We start from the raw sequence: 17,814 nt of genomic DNA, 5'->3' as shown, positions 1-17,814 counted from the left end.
CTCCCCCCATCACCTACTCAGTCAGTTCAGAACGAGTAGCTGCTCGACCCCTAAGTGAGGGATGAAATATTTGCTTGTACTTCTCTTTTTACCTGCTTTCTTGGCTGATTTGCTCCAGCTTATAAAAACTAGTAGGACTTCCTTTCTTTGAAATAAATTACAAATTTTTGAAGCCTCTGAACATCAATTTGCTGAGTACTTTGTAGCCATTAGATTTTGTGCACAGTATTTCTTCCTTGAGATTTGAGTCGAAGACATTGTGCTGAGATTTCTGGGATCACAATGCTTGACGTGTGATCTTTAGCAGTGATCAGGTTTACGTAGGGGAAATTTCCAAGGTGAAAGCTATGAGGTTTCAATCCATACCATGTTCAGTATCAGCTCAGTGTTCTGCTCGCACTTGTTTCTGGAATACAGCATTGATTCGTGGTGTACAGGATGCTGGACCATGGTGTACAACAGCTGGACCAATGAATCTTGGTTTTGTCTTCATTACATTATAGCATGCTTTCAACTGACACTTTAGACAAGATAAGAAAAAGGTAATATTTGAATAATAGCATTCTGAATACTACTTTTTCATTTCTTTTTTAGCAAGAAACGTGCTTCAGAACTTGTGGTACAGATTTTGAAGGTCACTGACGCACTTCTGCAAATTAGTTATTGCCCAGTTCCAGGTAGTGTCATGCATATAAGAACATTAAAATGGATTTTTTTGTTTCTCCTTGTATTTTGTGTCATAACAATATTGTACGTAACTTTTTCTTCCAACACTGTGATTGAGCATACAAACCTCATGTATTTCTATGAATATGAACCAATTTACAAGCAACACTACCTCTTCACACTGCGGGAGCGCTTGAAATGCAAAGACATAAATCCGTTTCTCGTCATCTTGGTGTCTTCAAGTCCTAAGGATGTGAAGTCAAGGCAGGCCATCAGGATAACATGGGGATCTCAAAACTTCTGGTGGGGACATCGAATTCTGACCCTGTTCTTACTAGGTCAGGACACTCAAAGAGAAGACAATGCTGCAGCACTGTCGGTAGAAGATGAAAGCATCCTCTATGGTGACATAATTCGCCAAGATTTTATGGACACGTACGACAATCTCACCTTGAAAACGATCATGGCGTTTAGGTGGGTCACTGAGTTCTGTTCAAATGCGAGATTCCTCATGAAGACTGATGCTGATGTCTTCATCAACACCGCTAACTTGGTAAAATTTCTTCTGAAGCTGAATTCCTCAGAAAATATTTTTACTGGTTATCCTCTTATAGGTAACTTTGCCTACAGAGGCTTTTACAAAAAAACATACATCTCTTATGATGAATATCCGTTCAAGTTGTATCCTCCATATTGCAGTGGGATGGGTTATATATTGGATGGAAAACTGGCTCTGAGGATTTATGAACTGATGAGTCATATCAAACCTATTAAATTTGAGGATGTTTATGTTGGAATTTGCTTAAATATACTTAAAGTGAACATCAGTATTCCAGAAGATAAACAACAATTCTTTCTTTATAAAATTAATTTTGATATCTGTAAGTATAGACATTTGATTGCAGTACATGGCATTACATCAGGTGAAATAATTGGGTTTTGGCAGGATTTGTCATCAAACACTTCAGTTACTTGCCTTTGATTCTATATTAATATATAAACTTAAACCTATTTGGTGTAAAAACGTTTAAAGTATAGGGCAACACAAAAGAAAAACAGTTACAGAGATGACTTCGACTGAAGGAGGGCTGTGCTGCTGGGGCAAAACTGCAGTGGCAGCTTTTCTCTGGGACATTCTAATATTCTTAAATAAAAATACTAGGCATTCACAAAACACTTTTCCATCTATGTATCCTACGCATGCAGGATACTTGGGAATACACTGTCCTGTCTTCCTCTGACACTTCCACGTGGTCTGCTGTAACCACGGGATTTCTACCCGAGTCTTCTGGAATGTATGAAATGTCACCGAGGAATAATGTTTATGCCAAGAAACCAGCTTTGAAGATGCTTCCCAAATTCCTACCTGGAATTTTTAAATTGTTTTTGCAACTGTGTCATCCTTTGCCGCTCTCATTTGTTCTTTGCCCAGCATGAAACTAATAACAACCTTCTTCTTTCAATATATCACCTCTGTAATCCTTCTGAGAGTGTTACACCTTCTTATTTAAACATACCACCTCTGTAATCATTCTGAGAGCGTTACAAGGCTGTGGATGTTGTGGGGTCCACAGAAGCTGATGGGAAATTCTGAAAACGTGATGCACTTTGTATGTGTATATCTAGGTATATCTATATACGTATAAAATAGAATTGCTTTGGTGTCTTTGATAATGTTCACAGGCTACTAGAGGGCTAGATGCAGCAGAGTTCATGTGCAGTTTAGTTACTAGACATCTCTAATACATCGGGATAATCAAAACCCACATCTGTGCACACATATGTGTGTACTGATGCATCCCGAGAGTTTTGGAACCACACAGGGACGATTAGAACAGATGCATTTATGTTGTGACTTTATATCTGTTTCTAAAATAGTTTTCTTTCTTCAAATTTTCAAATGAAAAAAGTAAGAAATTCTAAGATTTGTATTTCTTAAAGAAGACAAACTCTACTATATCTGTAAAGATGGATATTTTAATCACTTTATTCATACCAGCAAGGCCAAGTTTTCAGTAGTTTACACTTCTAATAGACAACAATATAGAATTTGCAATTGCATTAACATAATTATTCTTGACACATCCACTACACGGTGAAGATACTATAGTTACATCCTGTACATCTAGAATGACAGAGCACTGCCACCTTATTTGTACTACAGCTAAGATGTTATGATATATTTACATTTGGCTGTCTTTCAGATAGTCTCTTAGAGACAAATTAGAAGAGGTGCAGAAACCTCTAGTACCAGGTTGGAGGTTTCACCAGGTTTTTTGTTACATTGTGATTATGGTCAGTATTGAATTTTGCTATCTTTTCAACAACTGCACATGTTTTTTTGAAAGAATTATAGCACGCGGGGTTTTTTAGGTATAAAAATGAGGTCTTGGGAAGAATACTCTCTAGACAAGTATTTCAGATGTCAGTGTTCTAAGAATGTATGTTAAGAAGGTCAAAGTTTTTCAAAAATAGATTTTGTTTGTTAAACTAAATAGCTAAAGATACAGTATTGCATAACTGAGGGAAGAATGCTATTGTATTTCTAGAAACAGAGGTAAAACTACAGCTGTTCCTATGGTTTTAGGATCTGTTATTTGATTGTTGTACTGTGGTCAGATCCCGAGAGCTCTGTGAGAAGCGTTTAACTTGTTCTTTGATTGTTTATACATCTTAAAAAAAACCCCAACAAAAAACCCTCCATATTTTTCTTATAAGCCTGCCATGTTAAATGTTTAGAAATAAGTTATTTGTCACAAGAACACTGATACTACAGCACAGTTTGTATTGCTTTTTCAAAAAAATGTAATTATGAAAGACGATGCAATCTTCAGAAACTGGATAGATAAAGCAGACAGTGCTCCTGTTGAGAGAGTAAGAAACAAGTATATCACAGAGAAATGGCTGTGCAGGACTGCAATAAAAATGCAACTGTCACCAAGCAAGGTATTTTTTTATATTTGTGCCCCAGAATGATAACACTGATCATAGATTACAGGCTTTTGCTTTCACAAATGTAGGTTTATACACAGTGATCTGTTTATGCCACCTGAAATTGTAATCTAAAGTGACATCAATTTTGCAAGAAATTTACATTGTAAAATATTCCTGCTCCTGTTTTGGAAATGAGTTTGTTTTTTTTTAAATCTGGTTTGTATTTGGGTCTGACCTTATTATTGCTTAAAAGACCATAAAAATTCATAACTAAGCTAAAGTTTCTGCTTAATGCAAATATCAGGAACATTTCTAGTGTGAGCAGCCATGCAAGAGGTAAAGAAAGCTCCAGACTCTGAACTAATGAAAGCATTTAAGTCAGCGGTGGGCCCAAACTTTATTGCGTCTGCCTACAATATTGTACTAAAACTGAAGCCTAAACCACAGGCTAAGATTTTCCCAAATGCTAAGATTCTTTTTCTCATGCAGGTAAGTGGTTCACAAAGCTGTATTAAATCAGAATTCAAGCACTTGTGATTTTGATAATTGTGGAGCTTTCTGACTTGAAAAGCCTAATAGTAATCCATTGGTCAAAGATGTTTGGAAACTGCTGCAGGGTGGATAGCAAAAGGGGTTTACAGTGTAAAATTTCAAGCCCGTGTTGCCTGTGTACTATTTCAGAAGAGTTAAAAAATCAAAATGCTTAAATGTTTTGTGTGCATTCTAGAACAAACAAATTCAAAATAAACCATGCAATAGTATGTGCTGCAAACTTAGGGGCATTATTCTCTGTGATCAGTTCAGGATTAACAGGACATAGACGGTTTGGAATATTTTCCTAAGTTTTGTCTTACATTTTCTAGTTACTACTAAAGCATTTCAATGCAAGTTCATTGTAACTCAGTCACGAATGCCTGGATACACAGTAAATAATGGATTTTTATCATAGTTCTTTCAAATTTAAACTAGAAACTGATGGAAGGTTAACCAAACAGTGTGACACCGAGTTCCTGAGAAGTGTCTATTGGTTATGTCAGGTATCTTGAAGGAGTTTGGGAGGCAGAGCTTTGCTCCCTATTTTTCAAATTTTCATTCATCTCCATTTTTATGACTAGTGTGTACCATTTTGATCATTTATTAAGTACTCCACAGTTTGCTTAAGATAGAGGTGGTAGGGAGAGAGCTGTAAAGCTTTCTGCAGTTTCTGTTAAATTAAGCTTGTCAGGTTTTAATGCAGTTATGTGTATTGCATGTTAAGCTGTAAACCACATCCAAATGCAAGTACTTCATGTAGGAAGGAAAGAAAACAAAGTTAAAATGAAGCTAAGCAGATGGTTGGGTTTATTTATTTCCCCTGCCCCCCGTATGTAGTTGAGTCCACATTTTAAGGAAAACGAAAATTGTAAAACAAAACCAAACCCACCCTCCTCTATTTACATACTGGGTTTCTAAAAATCACAAAGCCGCTTTCTTTCACAGGACTAAAGAAAGTATAGCCTCTGAAATGCTGCTGTTACGTGATTCTTAGCTAAAAGCAGCATCGACCTACAACTCATATGAGGAAATACCGCCTGTGCTACAGTATAGTTTGTCTCACCTGCAGTTACAGGATTTGGGGACTTAGTTTTCCTCCTATAACATAAGAACTTAAAAATACAAAGTTTACCCCAAACGACCTCTCTTGACATGGTTTATATATCTGAGCTCTGTTTTCCTCTAGCCTTCTGACAGTTGCTGTGCAGCACGTTAATTTTCCAGGCCACATTAATCCGAATTATCTGAATGAGTTTTCTTTACAGTGTGAGAGACGATGGCGTGTAGGGGTTGCGTCCATCCCAAGTGGGATGGGGCTCAGCCTGACGTCCTAGCCGCTCCTGTCAGTAATGCTTTGCCTGCGGTGGTCCTCCACCTAGGAGTAAAGTGCAGCCTCCCCTGAACTTGCAATAAAGATAAAATCTTAAAAACTCTTCCGGCTCCGAGTGAAGAAAATGTTACAAGCAGAAGCCTGAAGAGGCTCTTATCTACGATAACACAGCCGTGTTGTACTAAATGAAAGCTGTCTTTAACCAAGATGGATTGCTTAAACATTGTGGTTCTGTTATCTTGTGTGTTGTGTAGGATTTTTGTTAATAAAGCTCCGACCTGCCCTCGCAGAGTTCTAAATGTGTGGTTCATTTTCATAATGAGTCTGTCTCGATCGTTTCTTAGCATTTCCAGATGCACTGGGTAGAAGTGGTTTTACAGTTGCTTAGTGTAATATTCACACAGTACGGGTTTTAATGTTTTTCCACATGCTGCTCCTGTTAACTTTGTAGTTAACAGTTACGCGATTGTTAGTTTGCCATGTTAAAGGTAGATGGGTTTGAAATTTATAAAAAAAAAAAAGGATTTCATTTGTAAATCCAGCATTACTAACCACTGCTTACGTTTTGTACCTAGCTTCTGCATATAGGAACAGTTTACCAAAGAGCAGTGTCGAGATTTGGTACAGAATGGAACTAACTCCAAAGAACTTTTTCCAAATGAACCATGTTTTTAACATAACTAAGTTTTTCTTACCAGAAGGAGAAAATTTAAAAATGGCAGATGGACTGTGGCAGTTCTGGTGTGAGAGTCTCCTGTCATCAACAACAGGTGAAGCTGACAGAGTGCATCTGCAGAGGCACAGCAGCAACCTCACTCGACATGTAGCCAGCTTGCTTTCCTGGGGCAGGGGCAGCATGGGGATGCCGAGCAGGTATCTGACTGTCAGCCCACACAGCTTGACTTCATGACTTGTTATTACCAAGATTAAAGCAAGTGCGGACAAAGTACAGTTTCATCTGTACTGCTCTCACACCCCTGAATACAGTGTAGGAATTCCCAGAGAGCAATGTTTGACAGCCCCGCATTTAGATTTCTAAAATAATCGGTTATAACCGATTATTCATTTAATTAACTTGGTGGAATAGAGGCTGAAGTACATTTCTGAGCATTTGTGTCCCTAGAAGTACTGATGCATCTCCAGAGGCTTAAAGGAACACAGGGTTGGTCTTTTAAATGCAGAAAAAGTGCTTTATTTCCCTACTGCTCAACTAATTCGGAGCTCTTCCTTAAGACTGAGCAGACCAGACACAGGAGCTGACCTACTCATAAAAGTGGATTTCAAAACTTTACTCAAGAATTGCTTTTGATGTGAGCCTCTTTATTTAAGGTTTTAGATAGGCTTCAGCTGCTTTGACTGCACACGTTTTGCTTAACAGAGCATCTAGACTATTATATATAACTAGAGATGACCGATACCTGGACCTTTAAGTTATCTAAGGGAAAACTATATGTAAAACAGCTGCTTACCTAAGCCTTATATAGTCAGCACTATATAAATAAAAGTGATTTAAAATTCAAATCGACATTAATTGTATATATCTTTTTAGAGATGAGTCCTCAGGTTTAGAAAGATAATTTATAAATATATTGACAACACTGAGGGGCAGCAGCTCTGGTCTATACAGTTGCCAAACTTCAGCGGAACATTCTAAATTTTAACCTTGCAATTTTGTACAGCCAGATTTCTGGATGGAGGCCTAAAAACCTACTTTAGAAAATGAAAGGCTGGTGTGGGTTTTTCTTCTTTAGTATAATCACTTACTAAATGTTTCTCTGTGTAAAATGAGCATTAGATACATTAGGAATATATTAACGTTACTTAAAGCAAGGATGGCATATATTCTGAGAGGCAGCTGAACAACAAAACTCCCTTATTTTCAAGATGCAGCGTTAGCGTTTATGTAGCAAACACTGTTACTTCAAGCTGATGCAGTGCTTTAGTACTAACTTCTGTATTCTAAAAAGTCACAACTACTTTTTTTGTTTTAATTTTACCTTACGTAAATTGTGTAATACTGTAATAACTTTAGCAATAGTTTTGGTACTGACCTTGCCTTCACAAGTCAGTAGACAATACTTCATGATGTTAGATGGCATTTACTTTATTTATATTTATCCAAACAGTCTATTCAGTAAAACAGGCTCATTAATTTCAAATTTTGAATTTTTAGAAATTTTAGGACTACAGCGCTGACGCAGTCCTCACAATGTCGCCTGTGGCCATCCCTCCCCCGTGAGACAGGGTCAATATGCCCAGATCACTAGTGCTGGATGTCGCAACAAAAGAAGTGGCGTACATTTTATACAAAATAAAATAGCGTCTCCTGCCACCCCCGAGACCAGGGATGAATTCTGGACTCTCCTAAGCTGGATCGCTGCGGCCTGCGTAAGCCACGCTGTTGCCAAACATGGATCCCACAAACAAGCATTTAAAATGCATTCACCAACGTTGTGAAGACACCCATGCCGGGGGGGCGGGGGGTGAGCTGGCGGGGGATGCCAGGCAGGACTGTGGTCTGCCAAACTTTCACGTGCGTTTTTAGCAGCCGAGTATCTGCATTTCTCAGCCGTGTCCGGGGATGCACACGTTCAGCCCGCACGGCTTCAGCACTGCTGTAAAATTCAGCCCAAGCAAACGGGTCTGCACTAACCTCATAGCTAACTTCTGCACAAGGGACAAGGGGGACGTTACATCACGCACATTTTTCACACGGGCTAAGAGATGAGCTATTAGCTGTAACGAATACTGCGTGGTTACCGTGCTGAGGCCAGCCGCTAGACGGAGCTCTGGCCTCACCTAACCGGGCTGGTACCTGGACTGGGGATCCCCGTAGGAGCTATGAACGGTGCAGGCTACAGCCCTTCCGTTACACGACTGAACAGCCTTTCTAAAACCCCACTAGTATATCATCAGAATGATAAACTAAACGGTAGTCTATAATCAGAATAAAAAGCTAAATGGTGGTATCTTTAAAACGTACTGCGTGAGGTAAACTGCTAGCTTGTAATACCACTGGGAAGAGCCCAAATTCTTTTTAAGTACTGGATCAGCTGAGTAATTGCAAGGTATGTTTTTTCGTATCGGACCATATGAAAGATGCGCTGTGGCAGCAACTTAACATGTCAGTTTTCTGCCATGTGATGCTCTTGCCTGATGAACAGATGTCACCAATGGAGCTACTCAGGCTTAAGCAACAGAAAACTTCCATGAACATGTATGCCAAGAGGGAGCTCTCGGGTGTGTGCAAGCCACTTTAACCAAACTGCATCTCCCTTTTTTTGGAGAGGTGCCAGGCAGGAAAGCGGCACTGAGCATGGCGTGCTGGAAGTACTGCCTCTCTGATGCCGGAGCGCATTCTGCCACGCTGCTCTAGTGTACCTGGGGAGATTTCTGGCTACAGTGTCCGGCAACTCTTTCCAGATGTACGATATATTATTAAGGCAGTGGAGGATCAGACCCTAGATAGTTTAGGTTGCATAAGCAATACGTATGTTACTTAATCTTGTCATCCAACAGCTGTATGTATCACAACAGAATTTGGCACAAATCAGCATGACTGGAAAGTTACAGATGTCTAGAACTGGATTAAAGACTTCTTAGAAGACTTCTAGCAGGGAGCATAGGGAGGCACTGCACATGGATGTAGAAGACTGCACAAAGCCTGTCATCTCCATTAGTCCTTCATCTTTAAATCTAAAGTACCTGTAACTAGTTTTTTTAAGTAATAAAGACAAAAGTCAACAACCTTACCAGAGAGCGTTGGCATGAATGTCTTTGGCCAGGAAAGAGCTACTACAAAGGGGGGAGTGTTGCAGAGAAAAATGAAGGTGCTAAAACAACTGTTGTTGCAACTGCAGACACTCGAAGGTTGAAATAGGGCTGATTCGGTAACGGACTGGATGGGCCTGTGAGTGACAGAGTAAATGAATCCTGGCATAAATACCCAGACAAGTCTGCAAAACAGTTCTGTATTGCATTGCGCTATGTGTTTTCCTAAATCCTGTGAGCATGGCTTACTTCCAGAGTGAGCCATCTTCCCACTGCTTCCTCACGGCTGCTTCAGGAGTTTGAGAGCGTGTACGATCCCTGCCATCTCATTTTCCTGTCTATCTTTAGTGCCAGGGAAACCAGCAAGCAAGCTGTGCTCAGGAGAAGGTCCGGGCATCCCTCAGCAACGCTCGCTAACCTCGAGAACGTGAGCTGCAGGAAGCTTAGTGGCTGCCATTAGCTTTTCGCTCAAGTGGCATTGGTCTATAATGGTTTTTTTGGAGCTGACCATTTCTCAAATGCCTGTGAAGGATTAGTATTGATGTCTCTGCTATACCAGCGTCCTGCTGCTTTAGAGTTCTATAGGCTGCTGGGTCTAACTCTTCTTTTCCCTGGGCAGCTGTTTTGACAAACATCCAGGCAGTGTCCTACAAAGAAAAGCCAGTACAATGGAAACATCATCTGTGAAGGAGAAAGGAAAGGCAAACGCTACATGCACCATGAGCTCTGCCTGGAGCACAGTTTTGATACTGCTGCTGTAGCATTATGAGTACATGATTAAGCACTCCCATGAAAATATCACACAAGGTTTTCATTTCACAGCGTTCTGACCTCAAATACCTTTTCAAAATAAAATAACTGAAGCGCTCTGGAATTATTAACGTTTCCTGTTAGCTGCTCAATTTAACTGCAAAGTTGCATTTAAAATTCACTGAATGCACTGTTCAAGAGATTTAAAAAGTCCGAAACCTTCCATCCTATGGGGAAGGACCAGTGCAGGCTGGGTGCCTGCTGGTTTCAGAGGATGCTGGACACTTTCATACTTCTGCTTTTCACTTGTCTATTCCTCAGAGTCAAGGGGCTCTACTCAGCGTCTGGGATGAGAAGAGGCTGCTAAAGGGTATGTATACAATTTGAATAGCACTGGTAATAGCAACAGATCCAATTAAGAGTTGTGATTATCTCCAAACAAACTAAAGGAGGGAAGTTTGTTGGGGAAGAGAGAACCTAGGAACAAAAATGAAAAGACTAAGATGGGAATTCCTTCTCGAGCAGAGAGCAGAATTTGCACTCTTTCATTTTTTGTCTTCACAGACATCACACCCGCTCAGCACAACCACAACACATCACAGTATTTTAGGGACCAGCAAGCCACTTGCCCAAAATGCTATAGGTGGGTGATGAGAAACAGGTAGCTTTTTAACTAAGTAATATTGTATCTTTACCCAAGAAACAGACAAAATTAGTTAATGTATTGTATCCCTGATTCACCTCAGGACCCAAATACTGACAACCTCCATCACCTTGAAGATGAGACTTCAGCGGATCCTCCAGGACCACGTTTTATGGGAAGGGAATCCCAAGGATTGTTACAATACACGATATGGGTAAGCAAGCCATCCAACATACTAACCTTCAACTCGGGCCCTGGCTCTGTTCCTCTAACACGCGTTGCCCTGTCACTCTGCTACTGCTGCCTCTCGATCATGAAGCAGCCAGCTAAGTTATCAGATGCAGAGCAAACTCAGACTGTCATTGTTTAAACTTACAGTAGTCACAGATTCCAAAATACAATTAAATACTGAAAGTTAGATCTAAACATATTTTTATCTAGACTTAACAGAAGCTTTCATCTCCACAGTGCAATGACACTGCCTGGCATTTATACATTATACCAAAAAAATGGTTCTAAAGTGGTCTTCCCCTGGATTAACACCACAAATTAATCTGCAGTGGTACAAGGAAGTGTTTAATAGGCTTGACTTCACCTAGGTGGCTCTAAGGAATGCCCTGTTTTGATTAGTTTTCCAAACAGTCACTAATGAAATTAATTTTATCTCGCATTACTTTCTTTACATGCCTATGAGAAGTCCATGCCAAAAAACTAACGTAAGGGTGAGTCTCGGTGAATGACAGACATTCTTCTACCACAAAAGAGCTATTTTTTGATATAGAAGGCGTCAGACCTCAGAGTATTTTGCTGAAGTTTAACAGTTGGTTTGAATACAATATGGCATAGAAGAAATGTTATTAGAGTAATGCACAGACTGAATAAACATGTGGCTTCAGGTAATTCAGTAACTATACCTAATCACATGCTTGGCGGGGATTTATTTAAGGGAGGGGGAGGTTAAACAAAGCGAGAGAGCCAGTTCTGTGGTGGCAGGCTAATAGTTGGCTCCTCTTCCTCCTTCATATCAATGACAGGCCAATAATCACAGACCTTTTCCTATACAACCTTATCACTGCAGATCAAAGAAGAAAAGAGAGGAGAAACATGAGAGCATCGTTCTGAAGAGTCACACCTACGAGTGAAAAGCAGCATCGCTCCTATCACTTGCTATTAAGCGGCAGCACTGCCCTGACCCTGCTGTGCATCTGAATGAACCTTTGACTATTAGAAATGAGAGGTAAGGAATCAAATGAAAAGTCGACACAAGATTTGTAAAGCAAATTCTGAAATGGAAGATTACAGTTAGTTTCTAAGGAGCGGCAAGGTCACAGGAGACAGGTACACGTGAACAAACTTAATTCTTATAATCACTCAGAACGTATTTGTTGTATTGCTCCTTTTGTTAAGCAAAGAACAAAGACCAGAGGGATCTGTTCCTTTTGTGTAGAATCTTAACGGTATTTACTAGAGCTTTCTACTGTGTTTAAAATGTAAGAGTTTGTTTTAAGTTCAGAGTGAGGCAGAGAACCACCGGTAATTACTGTTCTTCTGTTTTGCTATTCCTGAACTTCACCACCATCACTGTTATATTATCAGGACATCCTCTGTAAAAGGACTGTAGAACTATACTCTTTGCACCAAAGTGTGGTTCATCCAAGCGTTCCTTGATGAATCGGACAGCTTCCTCGTTGCTGAAAGCATCCCACAGACCATCCGACGCCAAGATCATGAACTCTGGCTGCAGTTTGTCCAGGTCAAAGGTAAGAATATCAGGGTCAGGAATGACAACATTCAGGTTCTTCAGAGGGTAATCTCCTAACGAGCGGGACATGGCCAGGATCCCCTGAACGCGCCAGGAGCCATTAAAGCTGATAAAACCACCTGGAGAGAAACACCAACACATAAAGCAGTTCTTTTTAAAGTAAAAGCATTTCTCTGGCTTCCTGCCAGACCCACCCAAAAATTTATCCCGCAGTATCCTGAGGCATACAGATGTTACATATCTCAAAAAGCAGGAGATGCCTTAAGTAAATTTCAGAGCGCTCCAGGGAAGAGCTGGATTGTGGCTGCTAGTGCTGTTGAAACAGCTGAAGCAGAGAAGTCGGGAACGGCTCTGCTTTCAAATGAAGCAGCTTCATGCTCTCCCCCAGTGAGACCGACAACTTACTGAACACAGGTATCCCTGTACTACACAACTTACTGTTGTGGCAATGTTGAGACAAGAATGCTGAAAGCAAATCTTTATATTCTTGTGTTAGGAAACCCCTCCTTTTTCTGTGTAGTTCACATTTTCCTCATTTCAGAAGATCTATGAAGGAAACACTGAAAACACGCTGCAGTAGGACTCACATCTCACTTTTAAGGCATAAAGCAAAGAAGCAAGTGCAAAAACATTTGTAGGCTCTTCTGTCAAACTGCCTTGAATGAGCTGTGTCAGAAAGGACCAAAAAACTGTTCTGAACAAACCGATCACAAAATTTTTCTTCAAGTCAAAAAAATGCAATCTGGGATCTGACTGATTGATTTTACCATCACCAGGATTAAGGCTACTTCTAGCTGAAAATACATATTTTATTTAGGGGTTGCTTATAGCGTGATACGTTTTGCACTGAAATCGATGACTGTGACACAGCCAGCACCTGGCTGTTACACAGTCGATTGTGCCAGGGAGGGAACTACACTGTGTTCAAGGTCAAAGAGTAAAAGTTAGGCACCTTCAATTCCTGTGCGTGCATCTGCGTGCCGCTGTCTGCACTGGTTCACAGCAATATTCCTGTCGTCTTAACATGAATGAAAAACTCGAGGACAAATAATTTGCAAACATGGAACATGAAAATGTATGACAAAATTAGGTGAACTGCTGTCTTTTATATCTGCAAGCTGTCTGCTTTGGTGTTCTTATAAATGTCTCTGTTCTTTGTAGTTATCAGAATGTTTTCAGCTCTGCACTTCAGTCTATCTGTTACTTGTCAGTCAGCTATGAGTCACCTAAACCTTACGATTGCATTTCCATTCCTGGTTGGCTGATCTAATCTGTAAATTCCTTCTGCTTTCAGGTGAAACTACATTTCATTTAACGATTCCTTGTTGTTTAAAGCTTGAAACTTGCTTTGCATTAAAACCAGCAGAAACAAAACTTTTTAGCTGGATGTTTTCATGAATACTTCTATGGAGTCTCCATTATGAAGATGTTTCCTTCCGTAGTCAAAAAAAGGAAGGACTGGTGAGCCTACTGCAAGTCCTCTTTAGACGTGCAGTCAAACAAACCTCGTCCAGCTGCTGCTGTAGGTTTTGAGGGCGCCACGGTTTAATGTTACACAGCCACCTACTCACCAGCACAGGGGGTTTTTCATAAGTGATTAGGGCTATAGTAACTGGAGTGTAATCATGTGTACGTACTGGAATGACAGGGGAAGCAAAATGCAATTAAGAAGAGGCAGTTTTAAGTAGACACTTTACACACAATTAGAGGACAGCAATGCTTGCACCCGTTACTGTACTTGCAGAGAAGATAGCTGATGCTGCTGACTCGCTGCGACGTGCTTACTCCAGTCTTTGCAGGTTGTGCTTACACATACAAAGTGACTTTTCGGTGCCATTCTCAAGTGGCACCTGGAACTGCCTACGGCACAAGTTGAATTCCTGTGGTTTGCTGAAGTGTCTGTTCACACTTCTAATATTTTCTTTTATAAAGCCATCCATACAGAACACATAAAAATGCTCATGGAAAAGCAAACATTCTGCAGCGCTGGCTGCCACTGGAGAAGAAAAGGCATTAAAGAAATAGAAGCTTTTTGGCAACTGCACAAACATTTTGCATGTTAGCGAGAGCTGAGCTTAAAGGATTATGTTCAAGGTGAATGACTTAAATTTCTATCAGTGACAGTCACCTTGTGGTTCTGCAACTGCATGTTTCTTCACAAGCCAAAACCACGGTTGTTTCAAGGCCACTGTCTAACGCTGATACTATATACATCACTCAAGCTCTTGATCAGAAGGAGATTCCTTGTGTTTTCTGGGGAAACCAGCATCCTTGTGTCACAGGACATGCATTCCCCTATCCCACAGGAATGAGTCAGAGTGGTGGGACCCGATCTCATTCAGGTGCAAGACAAGCGGCACCGCAGCACTTGTGAGCGTGCGTCAGCCAGCCTCTTGTGAAAATAACAGTCAGTCTTGACAAAACCACCGTGACCGGTGCTGTTAACTGCACAGCCATGCTGCAGAACAGATAATTCCACAGGATGGGGCACCTCAGCTCAAAATCAAGGGCCCTGCCCTGTTCTCTTAGCTGCTGTCTCCTTTTGGCATTTGGGTACCAGTGACTTCTCACTGCACTGCAGGAACTCCCACGAGAAACCCAAGCGTTGGCTTCTGGGGCTTCAGTGCGAGAGCTGCTCGAGTCACATCGGACTGATAAACGGAAATTTTTTTTCAGGTTGTGGGTTGACTAAGACTTTGTACGCAGTTGCTGGGAGTGGGGAAGAGAGGGACTGAATTCATTCTCCATCCACCGACCGCTGACAGCAGCAAGCAGCGAGCCTCCTTAACGTCCATCGTGGCAGCAAAAAATGACAGATTAGTTTAGACTTGTCATCCCAATGTTAACGCCCCGCTGAAATGCACAGGGCAAGTCATGCTTTTCTTTGAGCTGCTGTTTCAGGCTGCCTCAAATTGATTTATATCAGACTGAGGTTTGAAGGCTATTTTCTCAACCGTGGCTATATGGATTTCACTTTTAAATGAAATCTAATCCTACTAACACAAATGTGCACTCATTTTATAACTACCTATAGGGCACCAGACAGTGCAGCTTGACGGTGCAAGGTAAAGTTGGAAAACCAAAACGTAACATAATGACGTGGTTATTGTTGCTTTCTTCAGTTCTACATGACAAGAAAGTATCTAGATGGTGGAAAAAAGTCAGGTACTTTTGTCACAGTAGCAATGTAGGCTTGATAATGCAGTTTGGGCACTTTGCTTCAATTTTACACTTACTGTATGTAAGGAAGGGATGTTCCGAAATGTAAAAGTATCCGGCAGTAGTATAAACTGGATTGTATGTTTTTAACAGCACTATGAAGCCATATCAATCATGATAATACAATGGGGCAACAGGTAACAGAGAAGTGAATTCATTAAGTCGCTAGGCTCGATAGAATATTTATTGTTTAGCTGCAGATAGTTATAACATTTACCTGTCTATTAAAATAATTTCTTCCAAAGTTGGAAATTCCTGCAAAAATCCAGGTTCATTCTTCATGTTGCTGTGTTATAAAGCCTCACTTCTACACAAAAGAAATACCCAGATTATTTTTTTTCTCCTAAATGAAGGCCTTTTCTAAGTGAACAATTGCATAGAGGCCCTGGACATGGCTAAGAGGGAAGCAATTTTACAGAAAAATCTCCAGATTTTATTGATCCGTCCCCCAAGTACAGAGTTGAAGAAAAGTGAGGCCAAGATTTTCCTATTCCTTCTTCTTAGAATCTGTATACTTTTTCTTCCCCTTTGGGGAATGTACATGACCTTGGCTCTCTGTCTAGCAGCAGGAAGGATCCCCACTGCTCTTACGCCTCCTTGGTGATAAAAGCAAACTGAGAGGAAAGCGCACTTTGTGCATGTACGGGCATTTATGCTGGTGTGAGCGTATTGATAACCTGTAGGTTTTAAAAATGTTTTATACTCGGGGAGAAACTTGTTATTTCCACTTTACAGATGAAGACATGGAGGCAGAGAGGCAATGCATCTCTGGAGGCAATGCTCATCGGTAGGTTTAACACAAACGAGAGGAACTTTTTTCTTCATCAAATAATTTTCTGCTGCAGGCTGCTGTGGGAGCCAAACCAGAAATGGGTTCAAAAGAGACTTTGACAAATTCGTGAAGAATTGGCTGTTAAACTTGATGATCCAAATGTAACTTCTAGCCCAGGAGGTCGCTAAACTGACAAGTGATGAGAGCAAGAAAGATTTATTGCGGAAAGGTTGCTGTTTCTTATATTCTTTCCCTATACCCCTGCTACAGTTTACATGTTTGTGCTCATTAGCACTCACTACATGGGAACAAAAAATAGCTTTGATGAATTAGATTCATGCTCTGCTTATTTTAGGAACTACACCTCACTCAGCTTCAGACCCAGCCTCTCACATAAAGGCTGCTGATATGGTTTGGTGTGAAGACGCCTGTAATGCTGCTGCTCCTTTTTATTAATTTGCTCCCTGCAGAGATCACAAGGGAACTGGCCGGGACGGTCAACTGGCTGTTGAAGATGGAGGCTGCTGTTCTTATTCCGACACTGGCTTATTAAGGGATAGGTCAATCTGCTTCCATTTCTCTGTCTGCACCATGAAATCCCACTGAAAACTGCTGTATTAATAATGGGAGATTTTATCTGTTGATGCCTCAGTCTGGTACTTTTCAGTCTCTCTCAGGGGAAAAGTCTATGTTATTGACAGAGTAGAGAAGAAAAAAGATGAACCTTCAATCCAAAGCAAAAATGTTACGACTCACCAGCTCTTTTAATCCTCTTCCTCTCTTTCAGTTGGTAGGGCTTGTGATCGTGTGACAAGGGGATCGCATTCCCATCCTTGTCACACAAGACTCCTCGTGAATCACCAACGTTGGCCACTGTGAGTTCTTTGTCTGACAACAGTGCGATCAAACAAGTTGTACCTGGAAAAAATAGAAGGGAATGGGAAGCAAAACAAATATATGAGGTGTATCTATCTATCTATCTACCTATATAAATGATTAGCAGGAAAATGTTCTTCCTATTAATAATGGCAGAGAGGGGCTGAAGTGGAAGGAGTGTATTCCAGTCTCCATCTGAGAGCCGGCTTTTCCTAATGGCCAAGGAAAGTAATAAGAGAAAAGTGCAAATTAGCCCCGGAGCCCACTTGCAGCTTCTGTGAACTGAAACTACTGCACTGGACCGTGCATGGGTAAAACAGAACTCTCACCCCTCATCCCCTCAAGAACTGAGGTCGGTTTTCTTATTTTTTTATTGAAAAGAGGAAAAGATTTGACATTTTTAATTACTTTAACCTTTAAATACACAGAAATGTAATTAGTCATTGATCACCATATCCAACAGGCATAGTATTTGTTGGCTAAGGTGGCAGGAAAATATTGGAAAAATTGGCTGTTTTTCAATTTTTATTTTCCTCACTTAAGTGGAATGAATGTTG

The 17,814-nt window shown here is 40.6% G+C and overlaps 2 protein-coding genes across 8 annotated transcripts in view; one reads left to right on the top strand and one right to left on the bottom strand.

Moving 5' to 3' along the window:
* The window catches only part of B3GALNT1 (beta-1,3-N-acetylgalactosaminyltransferase 1 (Globoside blood group)), a 29,759-nt gene extending 24,006 nt beyond the window's left edge, over positions 1-5,753 (top strand). For all 5 annotated transcript variants that reach the window (XM_076341431.1, XM_076341432.1, XM_076341433.1 and 2 more), the window contains one exon: positions 595-5,753. In XM_076341431.1, the coding sequence (XP_076197546.1) occupies positions 686-1,648 (963 nt within the window). In that variant the 5' untranslated portion in view covers positions 595-685 and the 3' untranslated portion in view covers positions 1,649-5,753. The remainder of the gene's footprint in view (positions 1-594) is intronic.
* Positions 2,624-17,814, bottom strand: part of PPM1L (protein phosphatase, Mg2+/Mn2+ dependent 1L) — a 113,004-nt gene continuing 97,813 nt past the window's right edge. For all 3 annotated transcript variants that reach the window (XM_076341428.1, XM_076341429.1, XM_076341430.1), the window contains 2 exons: positions 17,138-17,299; positions 2,624-12,509 (listed from right to left, as the gene is read on the bottom strand). In XM_076341428.1, the coding sequence (XP_076197543.1) occupies positions 12,166-12,509; positions 17,138-17,299 (506 nt within the window). In that variant the 3' untranslated portion in view covers positions 2,624-12,165. The remainder of the gene's footprint in view (positions 12,510-17,137; positions 17,300-17,814) is intronic.

This window comes from Aptenodytes patagonicus, chromosome 6 (genome assembly GCF_965638725.1).
Source record: "Aptenodytes patagonicus chromosome 6, bAptPat1.pri.cur, whole genome shotgun sequence".
Classification (NCBI taxonomy): Eukaryota; Metazoa; Chordata; class Aves; order Sphenisciformes; family Spheniscidae; genus Aptenodytes; species Aptenodytes patagonicus.
Note: the sequence above shows the minus strand (reverse complement) of the source record. Positions and strands in the feature narration are given on the sequence as shown.